The following is a 12,425-nucleotide window of genomic DNA, read 5'->3' on the forward strand; positions in this document are numbered from 1 at the left end:
CTATCTTCTAATCTTCATTAAATTTTTTCAAGTCGTTATGGGAAAATAACTCTTTTATTCTGTTCGATCCCGGGTATGCTAACAGATAAGCCCCAGGATTCGGAATTTGTAGGATAATGTATGGGCCAGTATATAGTAACTCCCATTTCTTTGTGCTTTTCTTTATTAAGGATGATTTGGTATGCCTTTTGACTAGTACCTTTTCTCCGACACGGTATGTCTGTACCCTCTTGATTAATTTGTCATATTGTTGTTTTCTCTGATCAGCCTTTTTCGTCATATTTATGATGGCTTGTCTTATTTTTTCTTCCCAAGGCATCTCAGTTTCCTGAGTTTTGGGCATATGTTCAGTCCAGAAGTTTTCCTCTTTTGCTTCGAACATCTATTCATGAGGTGTATATCCAGTTGAGGAGTGGGGCATGTTGTTATATATCTGCTCAAACTCTTCCACATAATTTGCCCACGCAGTCTGCTTATTATGGCAATACGTCCTCATAAATCGATTGAACTCTCTAAAAATTCTCTCAACCAAATTGCCTTGTGGGTGGTAAAATGATGTTAGTATGTGTTTCACACCGACTTGAGACAAAGTCTGTTTCCATCGGAGTCCCGTGAATATCTTAGCATTGTCTGTTATGATCGCTTTAGGTGTACCAACATGTGGAAGATAATCCCTTATCAATCTTACTACAATTACTTTGGCTGTAGCCGCCTTTATTGGGTATAGCTTTACGTATTTCGTACACACATCGAGAAAACCAACACATATCTAACGCCACCTCCTGAAGTAGGTAACGGTCCACACAGATCACACGAAATTAATTCTTTTGGTTCTTGGACTAATATAGAGCATAATGGGTGCTTACTCCCTTTTGAATCCGGCTTTGTTTTTTGACAGATTATGCATTTCTTTAAGACCTCATGCACTCTGCGCTTTATGTTGGAATAATAACAGTAATAGAAAGTGGAATCAACCAGGGGGAATGAACTCAAATAACCAACATCAGTGGGGACGGACATCTGCGAATCAACCGGTAATTACCGAAGTGACGGATGACGTCAACCAGCAGGCAAATCAAAATCCAACAAAGTTGTAAGGACCCACTCGTGCCCCGGAGGAGCGGTCAACAATTGATTGAGGGGCAACAGGATATGTGTACCCATGCTAACGTATAATGATGGACGATTACTGGCAGATGAACTGACCGAGGACTTAGAACCACAAGGTGAGGATAAGGAACAGGTGGCAATAGCCGAAGTGCAAGTCATTTTGGAGACTGTACCTATAGTGGCGGTTTTAGACACAGCTGCAACCACAAATATTATTTCGGAGGCACTATTCAACAAGATCAGAAATATAAGACGAGTACCAATTTTTCCAGTTCAAAATTGCAGAATAATAGGCGCCGTTGGGGCTAGATCGGCGAATGTAAAAGTGCAGTCACTACTTAGTGTAGAAGTCGGAAATGTAGCAATATTAAGCACATTCCTTGTTGTGAAAAATTTGGTGGTAGATTGCATTATCGGAGTCGACAGCCTACGTCAATACGGATGCAGAATAGATTTTAAAACAGGAAAAATGTGGTTAAATGTTAATAAACAAGAAATTGAGTTGGAGTTGTTGAAAAAAGAAAGCCTTACGAGAAAATATAATTGTGGGATCAGTGTGCAAGTAATCAGGACGGCACAAAATTCTAAACAGCATGTAATTAATGAGTTCCAAGTCAAAGAAGATTTCGGTCAATTAGTGTATGAGAAGTTAAATGAATCCGACTGCATTACCGAAGATCAGAAGAAGCAGCTCAATGAATTATTATTAGCGTATAAAAACATGTTTGATGAAAGGCCAGGAGTTATTAAGGGATACATATGCCATCTCTACGTTAAGCCAAACGAAACGTATTGTAGAACTTTCTATCCTGTTCCCTGGAGGTTAAAGGCTCAAGTTCAAAAAGAAATAGATCGCATGTTGAAATGGGGTTTGATCGAACCCTCTACAAGCCCATACTGCTCCCCATTGTTGGTCGTGCCAAAAGCAAATGGGACTGTGAGACTGGTACTCGACGCCAGAGAAATAAATAAAATCATAATTCCAGTGAGAACACATCCGGAAAACATAGACGAACTTATGCAACGGTTCCAGGATGTCCAATATTTGACGAGCATTGATTTGCGGAGTTCTTATTGGCAAGTCAAGCTGGATGAGTCATCAAGGAAATATACGGCTTTCATTTATTCCGGGAGAAGTTACCAATTTACTGTAGTTCCTTTCGGACTCGACATTAGTGCTGGAATCTTTATAGCAGCTGTAGATTATGCACTAGGCCCAGAACTCAGAAGCAGGATAACAGTGTTTGTTGATGATTTGCTTATTGCATCGAAGACTTGGGAGGAGCATATTACCTTACTGAGTCGGGTGTTGGACGTGTTCAAAACCATGGGAATAACTGCTAACCTACAGAAATCCCATTTTGCAGTAAACAGAATCAAGTTCCTGTGGCATATAATTGACGCAAAGGGAATTTTACCAACCAAGGAGAAGCTAATTGCGATTAGTAAGTTTCCAACACCCAGAAATAGGAGGCAATTAAAAGGGTTTATGGGTCTTGCCTCATTTTTTAGAAGATTTATAACAAATCAGGCCCTGAACGCAGCAGCTCTAAATAGTCTGCTGAAGAAGGATGTGCCCTGGCTCTGGACATTAGAGTGTCAAGAAGCATTCAAGGAGATAAAGAAGCAATTAGTAAATGCACCGCTTTTGTACCATCCGGACGTGCAAGAAGAATTTTACTTGTCAACAGATTCGTCGAATGTGGGTATTGGAGCGTGCCTTTTCCAAGTACGCAAGATAAATGGACAACTCACCTTCTGTCCTATTGCGTTTGCTAGTCGTGTTTTGTCCAACTGTGAACGAACTTACACGACGACAGAATTAGAGGCTCTTGCGGTCGTCTGGGGATTTAAAAAATTTCATTATTATCTATATGGGTCAAAGACTATCGTATATTGCGATCATCAATCATTAACGTTTTTACAAACGTGTAAACTGTTACACCCTCGACTGGCTAGATGGACTCTCGCTCTGCAACAATACCAATTTAAGATCGTACATGTCTCAGGACAGCAAAACATTATTGCTGACGCTCTATCAAGGTCACCGCAGGGTTTGACTAAAGAGATTGAGGTAAATAACAACTCAGAATTCCCTGTATTGCTACTGCAGGAAAATCCATTTAAGACGTATTACGTCAATTTGTGTGCGCATATGGCCCAGTTGCAGAAAAGAGATGCTCAATGGGGAAGTGTCATTCAAAGGTTACAACAGCAACCTTCGGATCAGATGGCAAATTATTACAAGCTGGTAAATGGCGTATTATTTTTCCGCTGTGGAAGGCCAAACAAAGTCCGTTGGTGTGTTTGTATACCTGAGGTGCAAATAGAGAAACTCATGGTTCACTCATTTAACCTGGGACTGATGAATATATGTGAATGCAGCTTGCCGCTAACTTGGTGTAATGTTTTTGTCTGTACAGAGGTGTATCTGTTGCCTTTATTACCCCTTCACTCTCACAATAAAGTTAGGGCCTCCTGTTTTATCTTTAGGCTGATCCGTGATAAGACAGGCAAACAATTATACTAATGGAGGATTCTGAGTATTTTCTCGAATTTCATAATTTCATTCTCTCTCTCTCTCTCTCTGTCCTTTATCTATGTACAGTTTTAAATATAATATTTCATTTACGTGAAATCAGCCCAATAGAATCTCTGGTGGAGCCTTTCATCTTAATATTCAGCGGCTGGCTTGCTGGAAAAGATCTTTACATTTGTTATTATTGTTAAGCGCTGCATTCAGTTGAGAAAATCGATCGTTTGAACAATTCGTTCATTTTACGACAGATTTAGAATTTCAGATGTGGATGAAGCCTTTTTGGACGATTTTATAAAAACTCGGTGACTGCAGGCTCTCTTCGTCACAGCTGAAACTTCCCCACTAATTACAGGGCCAAGGCGATCGTCAATGATTCAGACAAAGAACTCATTCGTCATTCACTCTAGAATAAAAGGGTCACAAACCTTATTCCTGAGGAAAATTGTATATTCAATCCATCTCCATTACATGTTCCGTTTTCTGTTGATTCCAAGTCTTACTTAATTTGCGTTTACAGTCTTTCTCTCTCTTCAAATAACCCGCTAGTGGCACAAACGTTAATAGCTCGCTTTAGCGAGAAGAAAAGCAAATATGTCTCTTTTAGAAGCCCGTCAATCTTCCAATACATATTTCCGAAGCTGTCCTTCTTACCCCTCTATAACAACCATGGAGAATACATATATGTATCTCTGTTATTCCAAAGAATAAACGTACTAGAAAAATACCTTGGCGTCGACGAGCTGTCGGCGCATATATTACTAGAAAATCCGATCAGATACTTTTCAAAAGTGAATAAATGTGGATGATTTGATTGACCATTATTAATTATTGCGTGGTAGAGGGTAATTTTCTGTGGGGAGATTACACCCGTTTGCAGAGAATCACTTAATGATTTTCTGAAAAACATCATTTACAATTTCACCATTTAATTCTTGACTGTTGGGTGTGATAGCTATACTTGTATCATCGGCAAAAAGTACCAGCTTTGCATCTTCGTGAATATAGAATGGCAAGTCATTAACATATATTAAGAACAGCAGAGGACCCAAGATCGAACCTTGCGGCACCCCATTCTTGATTGTTCCCCAGTTTGAGAAATCATCAGTTTTTTGCATATTATGTGTCCTGTTTATTTCAACTCCCTGCACTCTTCCAGTTAGGTATGATTTAAACCATTTGAGCATTGTGCCATTCATACCACAGTACTTGAGCTTATCTAGAAGTATTCCATGATTTACACAATCAAAAGCCTTTGATAGATCACAAAAAATCCCAACTAGTGACTTCCGGTTACTCAGAGCATTTAATATTTCATTAGTGAAAGTGTATATATAGCATTTTCGGTTGGAAAAACCCTTCTGGAAACCAAACTAACATTTTGTTAAAACTTTATTTTTACAAAGGTGTGAAGCTACTTTACAATACATTACTTTTTCAAGAATTTTGGGTAAGGCAGTCAGAAGAGAGATTGGGCAGTAGTTGTTGACATCAGACGTATCCCCTTTTTTATGCAGTGGTTTAACAATGGCATACTTCAGTCTATCTGGGAAAATACCCTGCTTCAGAGAGCTATTACATATGTGGCTAAGAATCCCACTTATTTCTTGGGAACAAGCTTTTATTATCTTGCTGAAAATGCCATCAATTCCATGTGAGCTTTTATTTTTGAGAGTGTTTATTATCTTCCTAATTTCAGAAGGAGAGGTGGGTGGAATTTCAGTTGTGGCAAATGGTGTGGGTAAGGCCTCTTCCATTAACTGCCTTGCTTCTTCTAATGAACATTTAGATCCTATTTTGTCTACAACATTTAAAAAATGATTATTCAAAATGTTTTCAACTTCCGGCTTGTTGTTTATCAAGTTTCCATTCGCTTCGATGGTGATGCCATCATCCTGTACTCTTGGTTGCCCTGTCTCCCTTGTAATAATATTCCAAATAGTTTTGATTTTGTTATCAGAGGTTTTAATCTCAGGCATGATGCACATGCTTCTGGACTTTTTAATAACCTTTCTTAATGTAGCACAGTAGTTTTTATAATATTTGGCTGTTTCTGGGTCATTACTCTTTGTTGTTGTTAGCAGTCTGAATGTTTTTCATGCTGTTCTGCAAAAGCCGGCAAGTTGAATCAAACCTTATGTTAGAGATAAGATTTAAGTTAATATTTGTAATATTGGCTTAGAAAAATTTGAGAAGTCCATTTATGGTTGTCGTCGTTATCTGCCTGTCCAGACATTGCTGGAGACTTTCCTTCTTACCTAAGTGTCTTATAGTACCACCTATACCTCACTCTGTTTTACCATCACTAATTACAAAAAATGACCTCTGTGCTTCGAGCTGAAATTCTTTCTGATGCAAACACAGATTCATTAAATTATATTTATTTTTATACTGGCCTGTTCAGCCATCACTGGGAAAAAAAGGTTTGTGACTTTGCTGTGTTTGAATGTGGTATTAACTTGTTCAGCTGCCACACTATCTTATCAGTGAAGTCCCCAACTAAACTTCAGCACCACATAATTTCAGTTGTCAGTTGAAAGCCACTGACTGCACTTTATAGAATCTTGTTCATTTAATGTCTGGATTATTTTCCTCGAATTTTGAGTGGAGAAAACTGACAATACAATCTTTTAAGGGACACTCGTCACAATTCCTCGGCATACATTTTCTTCCTGCTCCTTCACAAACATTATATGAAATAAGTTCTTTGTAATTCTCTCCTGTACTGCTCCATGAATCAGTAGAACATTTTGATGTATTGTGTGAAAGCCACTAAGTGTGTGCGATTGGTGCCAACCAAAATGTGCCACTTAAATGTCAGAGAACAAAATTTCGAAAAACCAATTTTTAAGTCAGGATATTCCAATTGAAAAAACTGAGTAGAGCCCGTGAAGATTATATGAAATCAATTGTTTTCTTTTGTATTGTTTCTTCCTATACTCACAGCGTCTTTCGTACCAGGAAAGATGCTGTACTGCTCATTATTCTGATAAAACATATTTATTAACTCTGTAGTTCCAGGACTCAAATTTTCTGTGTTAAAATGCTGCTAAAAGACACTTCTCTTCGAATAGTTTTTGAGCTCCAATTAAGCCGGAGTTGTCAGCATCTGAAGCTGTTTGTTTTGTGAAGTAGTGAGTAACTCATTGTTAGTGACATCAACAAGCTTGTCCATACCTTCTCCCCACATTTATTTCGTAGTTTTTTTTTTTTTCAGATATGGTAAATAAACTTTAAGAACAGCCAACATTTTTCGTTTTAGGTTTTCATGCACTCGTTTTAATTTTTCTTTGCCACAGGATAATCTACTATGTTTGTCGAGGGTATGCAGTTCCATAGGGGAACATCCAGTTTCGCTGAATGTAGCTTCCCCCCCCTCCCCCTCCGTTTTGCAGGATGTAAAGTTTTTGTCCTATTTTCACTTTGTAGCCCTTTGATGAAATTTGTCTACTCTGTGATCTGGTTATAATTCCAAGTGTTTTTTTAATTGACAATTTATGTTTCTTGATGGAGCGGCAGTAACCCTTTTTTTGAAACCATATACTATTCAAAGGCACACATTGATGGTGAAGAAGTTTTTAACTTGGCACCTGCTTCCATTCTCAGTTTTAAGAGAATTAAATTAATGTCGGACAGTTCAGTAGATTGTATGGCTGTCCCAACACTGCATTTCTGCGTTACACAGCAAAATAAAATAAAGTGTTGAAAGCACTGTAATTAGTCAGGCTTATCACAATAATTATTGTCCATTGTATTATTTAGAGGCTGGGCTCAGTTGTCAGTTGGAATATGTCATTCACAGCTACTTCGACACTGTTTTAATATATCTTTTTCTCCTGTATGAAACTGGAGAATTACTTACTAAAATAGCTAAGCTATACATGCCTGTACACAGTATAAATGAATGTTGTTCGGCAGTTTGCAGAAATGAGGGAACAGTGGTATGATGCTGTGCACTTCTGCAAAGCTGCAACATACTTGATTCCAAAACTCATACGGAAAGAAGCAATAGATAATTAGTTCAAAGCATTACATAAAAACAAAGAAGTAAACATCCCATTCATTTCATTTTCTCGTTTGATAGAGTATATCGATTAGAACAAGAATTAAAAAATGGTTTTTGATTATTCTTTTCCCTTGCAATGATACTGCTCTTAGTGTGGGTCTCCATATTTGGTTTTAATAAATTTGAACACTCCAACTAAATATTTTTTCCTGGACATGCATGATAAAATTTCATAACTTTATAATTCACATTTCCCTGAACTTTTTACATATTGATTTATAGTAAACAATTTTATCAGTATTTGTGGGTGAATACGGAAGAAATAAAATTATTTTGTATATTTTAACATACTGTATTTCCTTCACCCAGCAACCAAAATTTGTTATATTCCAAAAAATTTAACAGGCTGTAAAATCTATATGGTTTGTGATGGAGCAGAAATATTTTGGTTCCTTAATTAGTATTATGAAAGGAACAAATACACTAAGTTGTAGAAAATCTAAGACAATAGGTGTCTTTCTTTTTTTGGGGTAGGGTATCCATATGCTACATGATGATGTAGGGCTAAGAAAAGCATCACTGGCTTCTTTTCTTGTGAATAGGTTGGTAGTGCTTCAAATTTGTTTCACCAAGAAAACTATTCCTCTTCTCAAAATTTCTGTAGCTTATATGTTAAGGATAGTTGAACACAAATTGAGTGTTCTCTGCAGCCATGCTGCTCTTGTTCACATTGTGAATGGCCATATTGGAAGCAAAGCATCCACTTTCATGGTCACGAATATCTGAATCTTATTGGCTATTCGTATGCAATGGGACAATTCAAATTGAAAAAATACTATAGGTTGGTGTGTAAGTTAGTAGCATTTTTCTTTTGCACGTTGGTATTCCAGTTGCTTTGGGTTTATTTATTAAATGTTAGTTTCGCTTTGTCGCTCACTGTTGCTATTTGAGTTTCCATATTGTCATTTGGAGATAGTCAGTGGAGCTAGAAAATGGAGTGCCAAATTGAGAAATGGGAACATATTCTTCTGTTTGAATTCAGTAGAGAGGTAAAGCAGTGGAGGCAGCTGGAAACAGTTGCGTCATGCATGGGAATAACGCCATTGGACAGAGCATGGCAAGAAAATGGTTTTCTCGTTTTAAGGAGCATCGTTTTAACATCAGTGACTCCTCACATTCAAGATGATGTTTGGGGTTTGATGAAAATTGTTTAAATGCATTAATTCGCATCATTGTACCCAAGAACTGGCAAATGTGATGAACTCTGATCATTTCACTATAGTGTGATATTTGCATGCAATGGAGAAGATTTTTGAATCAGGTGTACGGGTACTGCATGCTCAAAGCCAAAATCACAAAAATCAGCAGGTGGACATACATGCATCTGTTTACTCATCATCAGCTGGCTCATGAACAATCTCAACTGCTCCTGTCATGTATTGTTACTGGTTATGAGAAATTGCGTTTTTATGGTAGCGTAAGGAAAAGAAAGGAATGGTTGTGTTCAAACAATGGAGCAGCTCCCCCTAAAAAGACCTGAGTGCATCAACAAAAAATAATGTTCTGCATTTGGTAGAACAAACAGTGTGGTATAATACAAATTACTTGCCTAAAGTGTAATCATCATTGGTGATTTATTGTGAACAACTGAGATGTCTTGCAGATGCAATTCAAGAACGACAACTGGGAAGACTGCATGAAGTGATGCTTTTCCATGATAATACTCATGTGCGTTCCGCTAAACTGACAAAAACACTATACAGAAGTTGGGTTGGGAAGTCATTCTGCACCCACCTTATTCACCGAATTACATGCCCTCAAATTTTCACCTTTTCCTCTCTGTCAAATAACATTGAAAGAAGTTCCTTTGCGGATGACAATGCACTCTGAACATTGGTCGATGAGTTCTCCACTTCACTTTGATACAGTTCCCCACAGTCATTTAATGAACGATGTTAGAGCATATGGACTATCAGACCAATTGTGTGATTGGACAGAACAGTTCCTAGACAGAACACAGCATATCATTCTCAATGGAGAGAAGTATTCTGAAGTAAGAGTGATTTCAGGTGTGCCGCAGGGGTGTGTCGTAGGACCTTTGCTGTTCACAATATATATAAAAATGACGTTGTGGATAACATCGGAAGTTCACTGAGGCTTTTTGCGGATGATGCTGTAGTATATAGAGAGGTTGTAACATTGGAAAATTGTATTGAAATGCAGGAGGATCTGCAACGAAATGATGCATGGTGCAGGGCATGGCAATTGAATCTCAATGTAGACAAGTGTAATGTGCTGCAAATGCATAGAAAGAAAGATCCCTTATCATTTAGCTACAATATAGAAGGTCAGCAACTGGAAGCAGTTAATTCCATAAATTATCTGGGAGTAGGCATTTGGAGTGATTTAAAATGGAATGATCATATAAAGTAGATAGTCGGTAAAGCAGATGCCAGACTGAGATTCATTGGAAGAATCCTAAGGAAATGCAATCTGAAAACAAAGGAAGTAGGTTACAGTACGCTTGTTCGCCCACTGCTTGAATACTGCTCACCAGTGTGGGATCCGTACCAGATGGGGTTGATAGAAGAGATAGAGAATATCCAACGGAGAGCAGCGCGCTTTGTTACAGGATCATTTAGTAATCGTGAAAGTGTTACGGAGATAATAAACTCCAGTGGAAGGCTGTGCAAGAGAGGTGCTCAACAGCTTGGTACAGGCTTTGTTGAAGTTTCGAGAACATAACTTCACTGAGAAGTCGAGCAGTATATTGCTCCCTCCTACGTATATCTCGCGAAGAGACCATGAGGATAAAATCAGAGAGATTAGAGCCCATACAGAGGCATACCGACAGTCTTTCTTTCCACGAACAGTACGAGACTGGAATAGAAGGGAGAACCAATAGAGGTGGTACTCAAGGTACCCTCTGCCACACACCGTCAGGTGACCAGCGGAGTATGGATGTAGATGTAGATGTAGAAAACCACACGATTTCTACAGTTGCGGATTTGAAAAGTTACCCCAGCATTGGAAGACTGTTGTGAATAGTGAAGGAGAATATATTATTGATGTCTAATGTCTCTGTTCTGTGTATCTGTTATATTTACTAAAATTATGGAAAAACGCTATGGACTTACATATCAACCAGATAATTAATTTAAGGGAGTACTATTTTGCTTTTCTTCTTTAATTCATCTGGGGTTTTAGGTAACCAAATTACAAATGTACCTTATACTTAATAAGTTACATACCAATGTAATTATTTTGTCATTTTGTAGGCAGTTGATGGCAACAACAAAGAGGTACAACTAAAGCCATTTGCAGTTGTCAAGCCAGTGGAGAAAATGGCACGAAATGCTGTCAGTAAGTGCATCAGTATTACATTTTATATTCTATGTTCATAAAAATGTTAGTAGGTCAGAAAGAGACACGAGTTTTGTGATGTCAAAAAGGCAGTTTGACAGCCATTGCAAATGATTAGTTCGTAGTACAGATAGCACTATCATGGTAATATGAAAATTGAGAAGCAGCTGTTATATTTAATGGAATGTACACCATAACTTGTTGTTGATAACCTCACAATTCAGTAGTGCAACATTCTGCTTCTGGTCTTCTATACAAGAGCTCCCTGTATCTTTACCACCTCTTAGTGGTGCTATTCCAGCATGGCGGATAGTAGTAATATGGCTTACCACCTTTCAGTAGCTTATGCGTGAAATTGTTTCAATGAAAAAGGGAAAGCATTGTTGCAGTAAAATGATACAAGACATGCACAATAAAGACAAAAAAACATTAGTAAAGAAACCACTTTTTGAATGTTAAAAGAAAAAGAAAACTGAAAAGTATTGAAACTTCTTCCTTTTCCGGATTATTCTACCAGAAAAAAAGCCATACTCCAATTTTGTCACCAACACAGTAAGGTATCAGAAGAACTTATTTAGTATTCAGTAGTCCATATCAATTCATGCCGGCTAGGAAAAAATCTTACCTTTGTAGTTTTGGATGTTATTGAATTTAGCAAATGTTACAATGAAGGATTAAGTAAGGAATGTACATTTTTTTGTTTTCTCCAAAAAAAAAAATTCTGCTCTGAGATACTGCCTTCCAAAGATGACACTGCACATACCATTTTGAGGATGCGAATTTGGAAAACATTTTCAAATGCTGTATCTCTAGAAAAGTTCAAGATATTTTGTTGGTTTTTATTATTATTATTATTATTATTTATTTGTAAGATAATTGCTTTATGATTACAAAGAAATCCTCTATTTGGACTTACGCGTCAAAGTTCTTTTACTATAGTGTTGTCAAATTTTTAATAATTTATAGAAAAAACCTGTTTTAAAAAATGCCAATCCATAAAATTTTGATTTTTTTTTTTTTCCTCTTAATTAGTACCATATAGTTCTACATTCCCTGAAAAGGAGAGCTTCCCTTTTAGTTTGAACAGGTTTTAATTGAAATTTTTGCCATACATAAAACCTGTTACATTAACACTTTATCACATAACAGGCTCATAAAAATCAAAACCTAGCCTTATTTAGCATAATTTTAGTTTTGAAAGATGAGTAAGTCATGTTTCAAGCATTTTAAATGGTTCCAAAATATATGTGAAAGGTCCAAAGCCTTAAGGGGATACGGAATCGGATTTTGGGTTAAAAAATCGAATTTTTTTTTATTGGCGTATTATATTCTGCCATGTTTCCTCTTTAAAATGACGTATCATACATAGCTCTACTACAATTATAACTATTTTATTTTTATATATTTGTG

The 12,425-nt window shown here is 37.2% G+C and overlaps 1 protein-coding gene across 5 annotated transcripts in view; it reads left to right on the top strand.

Annotated features, from left to right (window-relative positions):
* The window catches only part of LOC124786517, a 196,657-nt gene that overhangs the window by 165,896 nt on the left and 18,336 nt on the right, over positions 1–12,425 (top strand). For all 5 annotated transcript variants that reach the window (XM_047254269.1, XM_047254271.1, XM_047254274.1 and 2 more), the window contains one exon: positions 10,931–11,015. In XM_047254269.1, the coding sequence (XP_047110225.1) occupies positions 10,931–11,015 (85 nt within the window). The remainder of the gene's footprint in view (positions 1–10,930; positions 11,016–12,425) is intronic.

The sequence above is a fragment of the Schistocerca piceifrons genome, chromosome 1 (assembly GCF_021461385.2).
Source record: "Schistocerca piceifrons isolate TAMUIC-IGC-003096 chromosome 1, iqSchPice1.1, whole genome shotgun sequence".
NCBI lineage: Eukaryota > Metazoa > Arthropoda > Insecta > Orthoptera > Acrididae > Schistocerca > Schistocerca piceifrons.